Source organism: Phacochoerus africanus, chromosome 1, assembly GCF_016906955.1.
Source record: "Phacochoerus africanus isolate WHEZ1 chromosome 1, ROS_Pafr_v1, whole genome shotgun sequence".
NCBI lineage: Eukaryota > Metazoa > Chordata > Mammalia > Artiodactyla > Suidae > Phacochoerus > Phacochoerus africanus.
This window is the reverse complement of record NC_062544.1, coordinates 157,444,647-157,462,365: the sequence shown is the minus strand read 5'-3', so window position 1 is coordinate 157,462,365 and position 17,719 is coordinate 157,444,647. Positions and strand designations below refer to the sequence as shown.

The following is a 17,719-nucleotide window of genomic DNA, read 5'->3' as shown; positions in this document are numbered from 1 at the left end:
TTAGGTGTCTCGTCTCATGTTTTTATAGTACCAAGTTGAAGTATTGTCTCATTGCATTATAACTGATTTTTCATTTCTGTCTTAGCTGGTAGACTGAAACTCCTTGAGATTGACTTTTTCATCTGTGTACCCACAGTACATGTGTTAGAAACTTATTTGTTGATATATGACTCCCCATGGCAGCCCTTCAATGGAAGTATTTTTATCCCCATTTTACAGATGAGAAAACTAAGGCTCAAAGAGCTTGAATATTCTTCCCAAATCTATAGAGTAAGTATTGGAATAAAGATTTGTTCAGGAGTTCCCGTCTTGGCGCAGTGGTTAACGAATCCGACTAGGAACCATGAGGTTGAGGGTTCGGTCCCTGCCCTGGCTCAGTGGGTTAACGATCCGGCGTTGCCGTGAGCTGTGGTGTAGGTTGCAGGCTCGGATCCCACGTTGCTGTGGCTCTGGCGTAGGCCGGGGGCTACAGCTCTGATTCAACCCCTAGCCTGGGAACCTGCATATGCCGCAGGAGCGGCCCAAAGAAATAGCAAAAAGACAAAAAAAAAAGATTTGTTCATATCAATTCTATTAATCCATGTTATCTCCCAAAGCTCCAGAGTAACAAGGACAGTTTGTCTCACAAAGTCCAGTTTGTTCAATTTCAGGTTAGACATCTTCATTCTTAGCCTGGAGTCTGTCTTTGAATTGCAAATACCATGCTTTTCTGTTTTTGCTGAGAAATAATTGACATATATCACTGTATAAATTTAAAGTATACAGCATGATCATTTGATTTACATATATAGTGGGTGTTCCCTGATTTGGCATTTTCACTCCTGTGGCCCAGGTTTGGTTCCTGGTCTGGGAACTGTGATCCCACATTAAGTCACTGCATATTGTGGCCAAAAAAATTAAAAGAAAAGAAACCATCTCCCCCTAAATATAGTATGAAATGGGTTCAGCTATCATTCATCTTCGCATACAGATGAAAGAAGAAGAAAATGAAGAAAAAAAATATTTTTTCTTTGTGATGAGAAATCTTAATATTTACCCTTTCAACAATTTTTTAATTTATTATACATTACCGTTAGCTATAGTCATCATATTGTATATAACATCCCTAGTACTTATTTATCTTATAACTGAAAGTTTGTGCATTTTGATCACCTTTTTCCAATACCCTCCCATGCTCTCCACCTCTATTAACCATAAGTCTGGTCTCTTTTTCCATGAGTTTTGTTTGTTTGTTTGTTTAGATTCCACTATTTATGAAATCATGCAGTATTTGTCTTTCTCTCACTTATTTTGCTTAGCATAATGCCCTTAGGGTCTTTCAAATGGTAGAGTTTCCTTGTGGTTTTTTTTTTTTTCTTTTTAGGGCCACACCCTCAGCCTATGTAATTTTCCAGGCTAGGGGTCGACTCAGAGCTGCAGCTGCTGGCCTACACCACAGCCACAGAAACTTGGGATCCGAGTGGCGTCCTCCACTTGCACCATAGCTCAGGGCAACGCCAGATCCTTAACCCACTGAGTGAGATCAGGGATTGAACCTGCGTCCTCATGGATGCTAGTCACATTTGTTTCTGCTGAGCCACGATGGGAACTCTTAAATTTTGTTTTTTTCTTTATCCATTTACCCATGGTTGGACACTTTGATTGTTTCCATATCTTGACTACTGTAAATAATGCTGCATTGAACATGGAGGTGCAGTTATCTTTTTGAGTTAGTGTTTTCATTTCCTTTGGATATATTCCCAGAAGTGGGATTGCTGGATCATATGTTAGTTCTATTTTTAATTTTTTGAGGATCCTCCATACTGTTTTCCACAGTGCTGTACAAATTTAGAATCCCACCAACAGTGCTCCAAGCTTCCCTTTCTTTCCATATCCATAGGAAAGTTTTGTTTTTGTGTGTTTTTTTTTTTTTTTGGTTGCTGTTGCTTAAAAAAGGGAGAAATTTAATTATTTTAAATACAGAGGGCTTTAAGAAGTTTTAAAATGTGTGCATCCACACTAACATTTGTTATCTCTCCTCTTTTTGATTATGGCCATTCTAATAGATGTGAGGTGGTTTAAAAATGTTCCTCTTGGTCTTTTTTTTTTCCTTTTTCCTTTTTCCATCGCACTCATGGCATATGGAAGTTCCCCAGCCAGGGATAGAATCTGAGCTGCACTTGTGACCTGCGCCATAGCTGTATCCTTGACCTGCTTTGCCACAGCAGGAACTCCAGTTTTTTTGTTTTGTTTTGTTTTTGGCTGCACCCATGGCATGTGGAAGTCACCAGGCCAGGGATCAAACCTGCACCACAGTTGTACCCAGAGCTGCAGCAGTAATAATGCCAGATCTTCACTTGCTGAGCCATGAGGGACCCCTCAGCATCATTTATTGAAGAGATCTGTCTTTTCTCCATTGAGTATTCTTGGCACCCTTGTCGATTGTTAATTGTCTTTATTTCTTGGCTCTCAATTCTATTCCATTGGTCTATTTGTCTGTTTTTTTGTTTTTTTGGCTTGTTTTGTTTTTTGTCCACCTTGCAGCATATGGAGTTCACAGGCCATGGATCAAATCCAAGTTGTAGTTGTGACCTAGGCCACAGCTGTGGCAATGCCAGATCTTTAACCTACTATGTCGGGCCAGGGATAGAACCTGTGTCCCACTGCTCCCAAAATGCCGCTGATCCCATTGCACCACAGCAGGACTCCCTGATTTTTTAATTTTTTTTTTTTTTTTTTTTTTTGCCATACCTGTGGCATATGGAAGTTCCTGGGCCAGGGATTGAATTCAAGCCTCAGCTATGATGGGAACGCTGGATCCTTTAACCCACTGCGCCAGGCTGAGGATCAAACCTGCAACTTCACAGCAACCCTAGCTGCTGCAATTGGATTCTCTACCCGCTGTGCCGTAGCAGGAACTCCTTGTCTGTTTTTATGCTAGTACCATACTGTCTTGATGACTATAGCTTTATATTATAGCTTGAAATCAGGACGTGTGATGCCTCTACCTTTATTCTTCTTTCTCCAAATTGCTTTGGCTCCTTAGGGCCTTTCGTGGTTTAAAATCCATCTTTTAAACCTTTATTGTCCAGGAGTGTGTACTTAGATACTATTTTATCCAAGAGATACCCTTTTGGAAACCATCTCTGCAATCGCTTCTCCAGTCCTCCCTCTCTCATTTCACATAACAGCAATTCCAAACTCTCATCACTCTCTTGATGAACTTTTCTCACTGCCTTCTCTAATAGTAAAATTTTGAACAGTCAAATTTAGGACTAAGTCTCTTTTAGTCCTTCCTTCTTGATTCAAACTGCTTGACCAGAGGACTGTCTCAGTCATGCAGTGTTGAACTCTGCTGAGTAAGTCGATGGCCCTGGGATCTGCAACCTTCAGGTAGTACCATAGGCCATATGGAACAGGTGGGAGTTGTAAAGAGATATAAATTGTCCTAAGACAGATGGGGATCTTAGATAATGGCAAAATAAGACAGCCCCCAGGGACAAACAGGCTGTGTTCCAAAAATTCAATTTTAAATTGACTGGAATGCAGAACACATTTTCTCTTAGAAACAATGCTATGAATAATTGTAGTTATTTTTCCCAGGAAAGTCACAAACTTGTTTAGCCTATAGTGGAACAGAAATATCTGCTAAGATATTTACATTTGCATCAAGTGCATTCCTAAATCCTTACCACTCTGAATTATAAATTGGCTGTGTACATAGCTGCTGCCCCAACTAGACTGTGAACTCTTTGAGGGCTTGAAACTGTTGAATTATTCATTTTTGTGTTCTGAATGCCTGGCATATAGCTGGCAATAAATGTTGGTTACATAAATGAATGGGCAAATTTAATAGGCATTTGAGTAGTGTTGAAAGTGTCTTAAGGAATAAAAACAGTAACATTTAGTTGGGTACCTTAATATGTGTCTGGCACTGTGCTAGGCAGATGACCAATAAAGCAGCTGCTTTGTTTAGGCTAGAGTTGGGGATGAAGAAGCTGAAGGCAATTTTAATATGTGACATATAAAATAAATAGGTACTGGATTTACTAAATAAATGTTTCTCTATGAAATGAGTGGGTGTATGTATTGATTTGAAAAAAAAGGCATTGGAAAAATATCAACAGGAATTGGAAATGCAAAGGGATATGACTCTCTTCAGGCATTCCTTTTGAGGAGGAGAGAAGATCACAGTTAAAGAGCAGGAGATAGAAGATGGTTTAGTAACAATCAGAGAGGAGTAGTCAGGAAAGAACAGGACTGGTTTGGATTAGGCCTTGCTTTAATTTCATCTGGTTTACTGGTCTTTGTAAAGAGGTATTTGTTCTAGCTAGTCTTTGAAGATTTGTTGTGAGTTTAGATTAAGCTATTATCACTTTCCATAGACTGAGGTTAATTGGTCAGATTTCTTTCCAGAACGGCAGTAGATTAAGCACTTGTTAAAATTTGGTAGGAGTTATGTCTTAGTGAGCTTGAGCTGCTATAATACAATGCCACAAACTGAGACTGAGCAGCTTAAAGAGCAAATATTTATTTCTACAGCTCTGGATGGTGAAAGTGTGAGATCAGAGGCCACCATGGTTACCTGGTGAGGGCCCTCTTCTGGGCTGAGGATGGCAGACTTCTTCTTGTTGCCTCACATCACAAATGGCAGAGAGAATGAAAGAGAATTCTCTTGAGTCCTTTTTTTTTTTTTTTCTTTTCTTTTCAGTCCTTTTTTTTTTCTTTTCTTTTCTTTTCTTTTTAGGCCTGCACCTGCAGCATATGGAAGTTCCAAGGCTAGGGGTTGAATTGGAGCTGCAGCTGTGGGCCTACCCCACAGCCACAGCAATGCCAGAACTGAGCTGTGCCTGTGACCTACACCGAGGCTCATCGCAACGCCAGATCCTTAACTCCCTGAATGAGGCCTTTGATGGAAACTGCACCCTCATGGATACTAGTTAGGTTCATAACCCGTGAGCCACAATGGGAACTCCTGGGCTCCTTTCTATAAGGGCAGTCTGGGGATGCGGGAGAGAGAACATTAGAGGGATTTTGGTGGAGGAAGAAGGAGGGAGCAGAGGAAGGAGGGTGAAAGAGGAAGAGGTAGGAAGGCAAACAACTCTTTCACAATGTTGTAAAGGGCTTAACCCTTCAGAAGATCACTCTAACTGCCAGCCTGATCCTTGTTCTTTGAAAGTGTAACTACTTCTGCATTTAATTTATTGTCCCCAACGTGCTAGAGTACAATCAATAAATACTTGTTGAATGATTATTCTGAGTGTTTCAAATCAATCCACACTTCTGGTTTTATTAAGGATCTTAGAATTGCCATTGATCAAGCTGAAGTTAAAACTGTCTTAAAATTTACAAGACATTTTACATTTTTCCCCAGGGAGACACAAACATTTGTCTGTGCCTATTATTCACTTCACATTGTACTGCGGTATTTACTTACATTATTGCATTTCTGGTAATTCATCATTATTTTAGCAATTACTGAGTACCTGTTACATGTCAGATCCTATGCGAGGCAATGATGATAAAAGGCAAAGGGGGAGAAACTCTGACCTTGGAACAGTTATAGTATAATAAGGAGAAGACAGGGCTCAAACCACAGAGTAGAATAAGTGCAATGAAAGAGGTAAGCACTTGGAAATCTTGGAGGACAGAAAAGGGGAGCTATAATTCAAACTGGGTAGGAAATACGGATAATAAGAAGGAAATAGGTATTTTTTGTCTGAAATGAAAACTTAACTGGGTGCCAGGAGGGACCTAAGGAGCTATGGCTAAATGTGATGTGGTATCCTGGATGGGATTCTGGATCAGGAAAAGACATTAGGGAAAAAGTGAAGAAATATGAGTAAAATACGGATTTTAGTTAATAATAATGCATTACGATTGGTTCATTAATTGTGACAAATGTACCATGCTAATGTAAGATGTTAATAGGGAAAATTGGGAATGGAATAGACGAGAACTGTCTGTACTATCATCGCAATAATTCTGTAAATTCTAAATTGTTCTAAAATAAAAAGTTTATTAAAGTTTTTAAACTGACATCTTGTATTTTTGTTAGATCTGGCAACCCTAACACTATTACTTCCAAATGATAATTAAATCTAAGATATAAAAAAATTACCTTAAGTTGATAGTTTAGAGGATTATACATGATTTCTCCTAAATATTTGACCCAAGCACTTTATTTTGTGTAAACAGTTCATTTATTTTCTTTTTAGACAAATCTCAAGCAAGCAAATAGTTTTTAGATAGGGAATATATTTCTGTGTGGAGATGCTTTGCCTCTAAGTGCCATAGGCTATCATCAGATGCAACCCAATTTCAGAAGCTAAAAAGCAACTCTCTCGCACACACATATACACACAAACCATCAATAGAATTAATCTTAATTTGATGTGCACATCCCAAGAGACTAAAAAAAAATCCGTTCATGAGAAAATCAGCAAGGTTAAGGCCCTGCAAATAATCACTTGCCTAGGGTAACTGCTAATTTATACTGTCTGAATGGAAACAGTGCTGATTATTTTACTCTCCGTGTTGGTCTCTGGGGAAGGACAACCTGTGTGTTCTAGAAGAACTTAAAAGTCTGGAATAAAAATAGAACTGTATATTTGAACAGTCTTATTTGAAGGTGCGCTTTGCAAAGATCATTTACTTAAAAAAAGCAAGATGAAGCTTTAAAAAAAAGAGTGCATTTTATAGACTGTCATTTTTTAGATATAAGACAACCAAATATATTTCACACAACTTTAATTTCTACTTTACGAAATTAGGAAAATAGATTTATTTTTGCTTAATACCGACATCCTGATAATATGCTAAGACTTGTAAAGAAAATAAACCTGCTCTCAAATGGTAATGTAAATTATCTGTCGAAGGTTATACGGGTTGGTTCTCTTATACCTTAACTGCATTTTTAAGTGGTAAGCCTCAAAAACTAACATGTATTTGTGCCACAAAAGATTTGCGCACGTCGTAAACCTCGCTTTGCAAACAGGCATAGAGCATTTACTACGTCCAAGAAATGCTATGTTGAAGAGTTCTGGTGGATCCAGAGATAATGGTTCCTACGCTGTTTCTATTTTTAAAGAAGGGTTTGTTCTTTTGGAGGGGAGGGTAATCAGGCGTTAAGTTAGGCTTTTGTTTATTAATTTCTCAGTGTCCTTGGTCTCCTGCAAAAACATGAGCCAAAACTTGTTTAAAACAGATAATACGTTCAAGAATTTGGGTTCTAAAGCAGCACCATGGTTCTTCAAGAAATCTCTTCACAGAGAGGGCCCAGCTATGTTAAAGGAGCTAAAACAGAGGTTCGTTTTCTTTTTAAATTGGACCGCCCGCGTCCGTCTGGCTCCAAGGCTCAGAGGCCGCGGAAAGAGCCCGCTACTGACCGGCAGGCGAAGGAGGTGGGTCTGCGCCCCGTCACTTCAGACGGCCTGTCTGGGCCTTAGAGGCCTCAGGCTGCCGTCGACCTGGGCCGCGGCCCCAACCCGGCCAACGCCGCCCAAGCGCCCTCTGGGCGCACAGCCACGTCAACCGCCGCCTCCCTTCTGGGCCGGGCGAGTGTTGGCGAGCTGCAGCGCCCTTCGGCAGTCGGGAAGCGTGGTTCCAGGAGAAAGGCCGCGAGGGCGGGGCTTGGGGCGGTGCGGGGCTTTCTCCTCACAGCGCGGTCAGCCGGGGCGAGGAGAGGCCGCGTTGGGTCAGGGCGGAGCGCCACATGGCATGATCCAGCCGGGCCTCTGCGTTGGCGGACACCGTGGAAGCAGTGTAGTGCGGGAAGCCTGCAGCCCACAGTGGGGAAGGATAGGTCAACTAACGAATGTTTCGCCACAGCTCACATGCTTAAGAGGGAATTTGAGAGCGCATGGGGGAGGGGCGGAGAGCGCAGGCAGCTCGTGGAGAGCATGCTCTGTACTGCCAGCCGTAAGTGGAGAGCCAGACATGCGCAGTGAGCTCAGGGTGGGTTGGCGGCGGGGAGGGGCTGGCCTGAGCGGACTGATGTGTTTATCCGGTTTTCTGGGTGGGCGGTCAAAGCGCACGCGTAAGGGCGAAGGGCGGTGGAGCTGGGTAGTGGAGTGCGCATGCGCCCAGCGAGCCGGTAGCTCTAGGAGGGTGTGGAGGGGGCTCTTAGAGGAGAAACAGGGGAAAAGGGAAGCGAAGGGAAAGGAAAGGGCGGGGGAGGGGTGAGAGTGTGGTCTGCGCATGCGTGCGGGCGCTAGCGACGACGGCGGCGGGGGAGTCTCGGGGATGACAGTGGCTTTGCCCGTTGGGGTAACGGTCGTCGTCGCCGGTAGGGCCTGAGGCACCGCACAGCCCGCGGGATCCATTAAGGCCGCAGCAACCCGGGCCCTACCGAGCTAGACTGGCGCGTGGAGTCGGGGTGAGGCCGGCGAGGCACGGGGGGAGGGGCCTGCGGCGGGGCCTTGCTGTGTGCGCTGGGCGGCGGCGGGGCCTGGCGCTGTAAGCGCTCTCCTCGGCCGCGGCCGGGCGGGCACCGTGGGCGGCGGCGGCGGCTGTGGTGCTTGGCGGAGGAAGCGTCCGTGTGTGCGGCGGGGAGAAGATGGCCGGGCAGTGAGGGGGCGGCGCTTGCGCCTGGTGACCTCGGAGTGAGCGACTAAGGAGCGAGGGGCGCCGCAGCGGCCCGGCTGGGCCTGCTCCCCGCCCCCTCCCGCCGCAGGCGGCCCGCGCACTTCCTCCCGGCCCTCCCCTGTCGGGCGGGGGCCTCTCCTGCCCGCTTCGCCACCTCAGGGAACAGCCGGGCTGTAACCGCCGAGGCGGAGAGCCAGGCGCAGTCCGGTCCCCGCGTGCGATATGGAGAGAGCGGCGGTGGCCTCAGCCAGCCGCAGCAGCAACGTGGGCCGCCGCGGCGGCCCGGTGCACTAGATCGAAGAAGCCGTCGCCTGTGCCGTCCTTGCCGTCGCCGCTGCCTCCGCGCCGGCCGTTGTGATGGAGTAAAGGGCCCAGCAGCCCGTGAGAAGCGTGCCCGCCCCTCGGCCCGGGCCGGGGCCTGCTCCCGCGCCCGCCCAACTCGACTAGAAGGAGGTGCCTCCGCGTTCCGAGATGTCGCTCGAGCTCAGGCCGCCCGCCGAGCCGCGGGGCTAGACTGAGCGCCGAGTCCCGGCCCGAGCGCCCAAACCGCCGCGTTCTACGTACCGCGGCTGCCCGGGACAAACTCGAAGGCTCGTTTTTCGCTTTTTTTTTTTTTTCTTTTTCGATCTGCAAGTCTCAGGGACGGAGGAGGGGCGCCAAGGCCCCCATGTGTGGGAGGATTGCTTCAACTCCACAAACTTGTACGGATTTTGGTTACTACTTTGGCCAGTGCTTCTGCTCTGATTTCCTCCGAATTGTAGCAAATTCGCCATTGTTCCCTGGCTGCTTAGAAAGTTGGATCCGGAATTTCTTTTCAACCGGGAGCCAGCGGTGTCGAAGTGTCTGCAATGAACCCCGTGAATGCTACTGCTCTCTACATTTCCGCGAGCCGCCTAGTGCTCAACTACGACCCCGGAGACCCCAAGGCGTTTACAGAGATTAACAGGCTCTTGCCTTACTTCCGACAGTCCCTCTCGTGCTGTGTTTGCGGTGAGACGTTTTTTATTGTTCCCTTTTCCATGCTCGTTTTAGAAAAACCCTCTGGGCAACGGTAACGGGAACGGTTTTACGGGTGGTTTGTATTAAGTTTTTGTTGTTTGTGTGGTAGTGTACGGTCATTAGTTCTGAAACACGCCAAAGGACTTTTGCCCAGAATTTCAGAAAGACAGAATCCTCTGTACAGTGGTCTCAATGTTCAAAACTGTTTAATTCGCTTTGGGTCAATTCTTTATCATTTCTGATAGTGTTTTTTTTTTTTTAAATGAGGTGAAATGTGTATGCATGTTGCTGCCTTTTTTATAAAGCTTTGGATACAGGAGCTGATTTAATAATATCTACCTTGGTTTAACTGGGTTTAAACATGTACATGTGGCGTGTTTGCATTTCCCCAAACTTGAAATGTGTGGGTGATGGTATGGTCTGGTGCACCCACAGCCGGTGAACTCGGTGCGGAACTTTCTCCCCTTGGTTCTTCAAGTGCTTTGACAGTTGGACGGTAAATAGTGATCCAGGGCAGACCGATGGTACTGACTGTTTTTTAGCTGGTGAGATTTTTTACAGCATTATATTCCTTTGTGGTTTTATTATTTGTGGCTTGGTAGAAAGTTATTTTAGGTGTTTTTGTTGAAGATATATTACTTTGTGCTGGACAAGATATTTTTATGCTCAATTGTCTATAATCAGTGTGTCAGTAATGATGATAACGTGATTATTATTGCGGTAAGTAACAGTGTATGCATAATAATACACTGGAAACGTTAATGTAAAGAGAAGGGCAACTGGCAAAAAAAAAAATAGTAATACTCGATGTTCTTATTTCGCCAGAATTTTTGAGGTTTTGTTGATCCACTCACTTGTTTAGTCAGAACTTGAGAATTTCAGTCATTAAGCCTTTAATTTTATCTTAAAGAGGTTTTGCCACTGTAGTGGCTGAGGGGAGGAATAGTATTTGTTTGCGATTCATTCAGTGTTTTCTGTATAACTCCGAGGCGCAGGCACTGAGGGAGTGCCCAAGAGGTGAATAGTGTGTATGTGTTTTTTTTGTTTTTGTTTTTTGTGGTATACTAGGTACTTAATCTCATAAACATTTAATTAACTGTGGTAGAATGTGATAAAGTGCTGCTGTGACTGGTAAGGGACACTTAACACATTTATAGAGAAGCGGTAGCTCTGGGTAAATCACTTAACTGCCTTGGGCTTCAGTTTCTTAATGTGCAAAATGAGAGCTTTGGGTTAGATAAAAAGTTTCCTTTCCTCTTATATTTTATAAATGTAAGTAAGAATTTGTGTGGTTTCTACGTACTTCCCCACCCAACTCTCACTTTTTTTTTTTTTAAATGGGGTGCTTTTTTTATATCTTCATAGCTTTTACTAGTTTGTGGAATGAGGAGATGGAGCTCTTCTACACAAATTTTTGTTTTGGGGGGGATTGCTACTGTGGTGATGGAGGGAAAGAGAGGACATAGACCAGTCCAACCTGGCCTGGTAGAATTTAGAGAATGATGTCATTATTCAGGTAACCCTAGATTTGGTAGGTGTCCTTTTTACTAGCTAGATGGGACTTTTGCTCTCTAAGACTCTCCCTCTCTTAAGAGGGAAATTTGAATAGTGTAGATGCTTGGAATTTTCTTAGAAATATTTTCAGGACAGTTGTCTAATTAATCATTTTCTGAGATTTTAACCTGGATTTTAAGAAATGGCATTAAGGAAAAAGCAACATGAGAGGGTCCATCTGTAGCTTTTTTTTTTTTTTTTAAACCAATCTTGACAACTCAAAGATTTTCTGACGTTGGAGCTTTGTAATTTCTTTTTCAAGTTTCCCTCCTCCTCCATCCTATGGGGGAGATTCGTGGGCTTTAATTCTTATATAATTGTGTAGCTGGCATAACATTTCAGCAATATGGATACAGATTGAAGATTTTTTTCTCTTCATCTCTTTGGACCTAAGTCTGTGGTTATCAAGAGATGGAAAAAAATCAGTTATTTGAATTTACATCCAACATTTTTCATCTTTGTATCAGATACTATGACTTAGACTGTTTTTCTTAGCTGAAAAGCGTAACTTCATTCCAGTTAGTATAGGGTATGTGCAGTCTTATTTCATAAGGAACATAGATAAGTAAGTTAAGTTTAATTTTATCTTGGTACTGTTAAAAGAGAGTTTGTTTCAGAAGGTTCTCCATTGTCTGACCCAATCCTATATTTTCAGCTTTGTGTTCAACTGCCCTCTTACATAATTTCTTAGCTTCGGTCAGTTTGATGTTTTTGTCTTTTCAAACATACATGCCCTATGTCTTCCTTCTGTTTTTCCCACCTTTGCTCTCTGAAGTTCCTTCTGCCTAAAATATGTTCCTTTTCTGTATAGTCTAACTCATCAACTCCCTCCCTCTTCAGTGAATTCTTTGTTCTAGTCATAGGTGCTTATAATTCTCTTGGTGCAGTTTTTATAATACATTCTTATATCTTAGGGAAAATACTGTTTTTGGGTACATTTTTGTGTTTCTTCTGCCTTATCCTCTTCTATCCAGTGACTTTTATGAAGGTGTTTATGATAGAACTCGGAAGTGAGGAGGTGAGGGAGGGAAAATCAAAGCTCTGTAAACTTTGCAGTTAGGTACAAATTTTGACTCTTATACTTACTATTTAGGCAAGTTAACTTTAAGTTTTTAACCTACAAAAGGGGATAATTATACCTTCACTAAGTTTGTTGTTCCAAATTTGTGTTATATGTAAGTTTATTTTTAAGTGAGGAGAAGCCTTTTAAACCCATGAGGGCAAGTCTATGGACTTGCTGTCTGGCACATATCTTGTGCCTAATATCCCACCCTTGTGCAGAGCTAGAGAAAGGTGGGGGTGTGGTGAGAGAAGAGATTGAATTGTCAGATCAAATATTGTCAAACCTAGATTACTCATTTGGAATTACAGGGTTTTTTTTAAATCGTTCTTTGAAATGTTAATTAGCTGATTATCACTGTTTATTTTTCAATTGCTTTGTGTATTTAAACTTTCTGAAGTTTCTAGTGAATGGGATAGCTGTTGCTCCACAGAGTTATTCAAGGCCACAGAGACATGGAACAAGAAGGTATCATTCTCTTTCTTTTTATTTCTATATCAGTTCTTTCCCCTAGTTGTAAATAGTGGATTTGGCTTTATTATTTATGGGGAAGTATGTAGAATGAATTTTCTTTCCTTGGCATGAGACTTGATAAATTCTACCCTAGGGATTTTTAAGTTTTTGTTAAACTTTTGAGTCCTCAACTGATCTAACAATTTTTTTTTTCATTTTCTTTTTTATGACCATACTTGCGGCATATGGAAGTTCCTTGGGCTAGGGGTTGAATTGGAGCTGCAGCCTCCGACCTACGCCACAGCCACAGCAACATGGGATTCAGGCTGCATCTGTGACCTACCTATGCCACAGCATACAGCAGTGCTGGATACTTAACCCGCTGAGCAAGGCTAGGGATTGAACCCACATTCTCATGAACACTATGTTGGGTTCTTAACCCACTGAGCCGCAGTGGGAACGCTGATATAACAAGTTTGATATGTAGAATCAAATCCTGTTAGAACTGGAGGGACTTTTTTTTTTTTTCTTTTCTTTCCTTGCCCCTTCCACCTTTTTATTTTTTATTTTTATTTTTTTGGCCTTGCCCATGGCAAGTGGAAGTTCCTGGTCTAGGAATCAAACTTGCACCATAGGAGTGACCCAAGTTGCTGCAATTACAATGCAGTGACACCAATGCCTGAGCCACATGGGAACTCCTGGAAGGACATGTTGTGTGTTTTGGGTTTTTTTTTTTTTTTTGCTTTTTAGGGCTGCAGGTGAGGCATATGGAATTTCCTAGGCTAGGGGTTGAACTTCCATGTGCTGTACTTGCCGGCCTATGCCACAGCTACTGCAACAAGGGATCTCAGCCTGGTCAGTGGTGACCTACACCACACAGCAACGCTGGATCCTTAACCCACTGAGCGAGGCCAGGGATTGAACTTGGGTCCTCATGTATACTAGTTGGGTTCGTTACCATGAACCATGGCTGAGCCATGATGGGAACTCCCTGAAAGGACATGTTAAGTGGAAAAATATTACTGAGATTTTTGGAGTCTTGTGAATTAATCATGGTCAAATCTCTCTTCAGGGACATGGACATTTTCCTGGTGTTTTGGATTCTAGATTCTAGAAACAAAGTGGTTTTGGCTTCTACTGAATAGTTGTGGAACTTCTGGATATCCAGTTTCTCATTTGCAAAGTAGTAAGGGGCAGGAGATCAGTGTTTCCCACTAACCTAGGCTGACCTAGATTTTATTTTGAATAAAATAAAAAGGTTTGATTTAAAAAACAAACCTTATTATTTTTTTTCTTACTACTGTTACTCTCACGTTCCACTACTAGGTAGGTGGTTCCCTGAGGGCAAGAGTCTTGCTGGTCTTCTTCAACATTGTAGCCCTGCACCCACAGTTATTGGTTGGCTCAGCAAGTATTGTTGAATGGATGAAATTACCATTAAAAAGACCAAGGTTTAAAGTAGGAAGAGTATGCTCTTAGAATAAAGTATATGCCCTAAAATTAGCTAGGTTTAGCTTTATGAAAGATTACTTTCATTTTCCTTATTTTTCTCATTTTGGCATTCTTTGTGAACCCATAGTGGAATTAGTGCAGTAGATGATCTTAAGAATCTCTTCCAGTTTTGGAGTTCTGATTCTTTTAACAGAAATACTTTGTTTTTGGTTGAGCAAACAACTTATAAATAGCAAGGGTTTTCTAAAATGAAATTTGAACATATAGCTTGGAGTGACTTTTTTTTTTTTTTTTTTTTTTGCTGTGGCTGCAGCATATACAAGTTCCTGGGGCAGGGGTCGAACCTGAGCCACTACATTGACAACGCCAGATACTTAACCTGCTAGGCCACACAGGAACTCCTGGAGTGACTTGTTTTAAACTACATATCTTTCATTTATTTGTTTTTTCTTTTTTGACCACCCAAAGGCATATGGAATTCCTGGGCCGGGGATCAGACCCAAGCTGCAGTTTTGACCTGTGCCGCACGCCAGATCCCATTCTACTTTCTATCTCAATGAATTTGACTACTTTAGATGCCTCACTTAAGTGGAATCATACAGTATTTGTCATTTTGTTGGCTGGCTTATTTCACTTAGCATACATAATGTGTTCAGAAAGCTTCATCCATGTTGTAGCATGTGACAGAATTTTTTCCTTTTTAAGGCTGAATACTGTTCGCTCCTGTGTATATGCCATGCTTAATTTATCCTTTCATCCAACATTGGACATTCGAGTTGCTTCCACTTGGCTACTGTGAATAGTGTTGTTAAGAACATGGGTGTGTAAACAACTTTGAGACCCTGCTTTCAATTCTTTTGGATACATACCCAGGAGTAGGATGGCCAGATCATGAGGTATTTCTATTTTTATTTTTTGAGGAACTCCATATTGCTTTCTGTAATGGTTGCATCATTTTACAGTCCCAGTGACAGAAGTTTTTTGTTTTTTGTTTTTTTTTTTTTGAAGGTAGCTATTTTCGGGAGTGTGAAGTGATATCTCATTGTGGTTTTGATTTTCATCTTCTGATGATTAGTGATGTTGGTTATCTTTGCTTATGCTTATTGGCTATTTGTATATCATCTTTGGTGAATCACTACTATTTTTTATCTTGAAAATCTATTATTTTGTTAGTAATATCTGTATTAATCACCTTTAATGTCTCAGTGCTGTCATAAAAAGGTGAATTAAGTCACATGGTCCCTACCCACTATGTTGTTCAGTGTTACTGGGAAGACAGGTAAAACAGCGGTTATTGGCTAAGTGCTGTGTTAGAGGTATTTATATTATGTCATATTTCAAGCATCATAATAGGATACTTTTAAGTTAACTTTATTGCACATGTAAAAATTTTGGAAATTAACAGTGAATTTTTCCCTCCAGGTACTTGTTTTTGAATAGCTGTTGGGTTCAAAGTTTGGGCAGCCCTGATTGAGGTTAAAGCAGAATTTGGTTTACCAGGTTTTTGGGGGACTTAATTTGTTCTGTCTGGGAAGAATTCTTTAGGGAACATTTGTCTATTAGGTTGGAAAGGAAGAACAGTATTCAGTAATATACCTTGGTAGATTCATTTTTTTTATTTCAGGTGTATTTATTTAACTGGTTTCTTTTTCTAAGAAAGTTCCTTTTTACAATTTCCCAAATTATTTATTTATTTGTTTTTGTCTTTTTGCCTTTTTTAGGGCCACTCCTGAGGCATATGGAGGTTCCCAGGCTAGGGGTCTAATCGGAGCTGTAGCCCCTGGCCTATGCCAGAGTCACAGCATTGTGGGATCTGAGCCGAGACTGCAGCCTACACCACAGCTCACTGCAGCGCCGGGTTGAACCCGCAACCTCATGGTTCCTAGTCGGATTTGTTAACCACTGAGGCACAATGGAAACTCCTACAATTTCCCAATTTAGTATTAGTTCTAAAATATTAGTTTCTAATTGGGCATGTTTATGTACAGTGAAATTGTCTTAGGGAATGGACTCCCTATATGCATTGTTCTGGATACTGAGAAGAAAAGAGGTTGATCCACAGTTCTTTGTCATATGATAAAACCAACTGAGAAGTTAATAATGCCAGTTTAAATAACGGTTCAGGCTGGAGTTCCTGTCGTGGCTTAGTGGAAATGAATCTGACTAGTATCCATGAGGGAGCCAGGCTCAATCCCTGGCCTCGCTCAGTGGGTTAAGGGTCCAGCATTGCTGTGAGCTGTAGTGTAGGTCTCAGACGTGGCTTGGATGCCAAATTGCTGTGGCTGTGGTGTACGCCAGTGGCTACAGCTCCGATTGGACCCCTAGCCTGGGAACCTTCCTATGCCCTGTGTGTGGCACTAAAAAGACCAGAAAAAGAAAAGTCCAGGGCAAACAGTACAGTAATGTAGAATTAGGCTGGAGAAATTGTTTTAGTCTGATGAGGTCTAGGAATTATGGGGCTTGAGCTGGGGCAAGAGGAATGGTGAAATTACTGGGCATTTTCAGGAAGGCTTTGAGGGAGAGAACATTCAGCTTGTTTAGGGTGCAGAAAATCAAGTTTATCTGTAATCTCCTTGTAGGAGAGCACACATATGTCCTATAATGGTAACTTAAGAGGCCTTTTGTGCAGGGAACCTTGACGCCAGGCTAAGGAATTTGACATTTACCTTGTATACCTGTTCTTTTTAAAAAATGTGCTCTGTAGGCCACCTAAATCAAACTCATCTAAAGGGATTGTTAAAATTCAGGTTTCCAATTATCACATCATACTGATAGAATTGGAATCTGTGGACAAGACCCTGTAATCTGCATTTTAACCCATCTTGATATGGGGAGGGTGATTTGCAAATCACTGTGTGTTTGATAAATATTTTAAGTAGGAGAGTGATGTGATTAAAACTCTTATAAAAGATTAATTTTAGGATCAGTGTAGGATTGATTATTGGAGTAAGGTGAAACCCAATTAGGAAGGAAAACAGATGAGATCTGAGTAGTGGTGGGATTGAAAAGGGAGCAACCTAAGATGATAGAAAGGGGAAATTTTGTCCTTATAACTTTTTTAGCTCTTTGAAATGTACTGAATCATACTTTGTTTTTGGTAAGGTGTATTTCACTAAATAGATTAAAAGACATACTTCCTGCCCTTATAAACATGTCTAGTGTGGTGCTTTCATATGGTGTATGCTTGATAAAAAGTACTGAATTGTCTTGAAGAACTGATAACGCCTGGCATTTTAATACAAATGCATGGGAAAAATTGAAGGGTTCAAAAGGTAACTCATAAATGAAGTCTGGAAGGACATTGATTTTGGAAAGACATGATGAATTTAGATAGGATGGTTTGAAATAATGTAAGAACAGCCCAATTAAAATGTTTTTAAGAGGTGTTCCTATCATGTCAACAGTGGGTTAAGAATCCAATTGCAGTGACTTGGGTTTGAATCCCCCGCCTGACACAGTGGTTAAAGGATCTCACATTGTGGCAGCCACAACTCAGATTCAGTCCTTGGCCTGGGAATTTCCATAGGTCATGGGTATGGCCGTTAAAAAAAAAAAAAAGTTCTTCAGGAGTTCCCGTCGTGGCTCAGTGGTTGATGAATCCGACTAAGAACCATGAGGTTGGGGGTTCGGTCCCTG

The 17,719-nt window shown here is 42.1% G+C and overlaps 2 protein-coding genes across 3 annotated transcripts in view; both read left to right on the top strand.

Annotated features, from left to right (window-relative positions):
- Nucleotides 1-8,062: 8,062 nt before the first annotated feature.
- Nucleotides 8,063-17,719, top strand: part of MSL2 (MSL complex subunit 2) — a 32,910-nt gene continuing 23,253 nt past the window's right edge. Inside the window, exon 1 of one of the 2 annotated variants that reach the window (XM_047782978.1) lies at nucleotides 8,063-8,356. Coding sequence is in view for 1 of the 2 variants with exons in the window: in XM_047782966.1 (XP_047638922.1) it covers nucleotides 9,414-9,555 (142 nt within the window). In the remaining variant the exon portion in view is untranslated. Of the gene's footprint in view, nucleotides 8,357-8,494; nucleotides 9,556-17,719 lie in introns of those variants that run through there. The other variant, XM_047782966.1, reaches the window with a different exon arrangement.
- On the top strand, nucleotides 8,179-9,083 carry LOC125110682 (uncharacterized). The gene is made up of 3 exons (XM_047752132.1): nucleotides 8,179-8,266; nucleotides 8,371-8,547; nucleotides 8,596-9,083. The coding sequence occupies exons 1-3, from the start codon at nucleotides 8,179-8,181 to the stop codon at nucleotides 9,081-9,083; spliced, it is 753 nt and encodes a 250-aa protein (XP_047608088.1).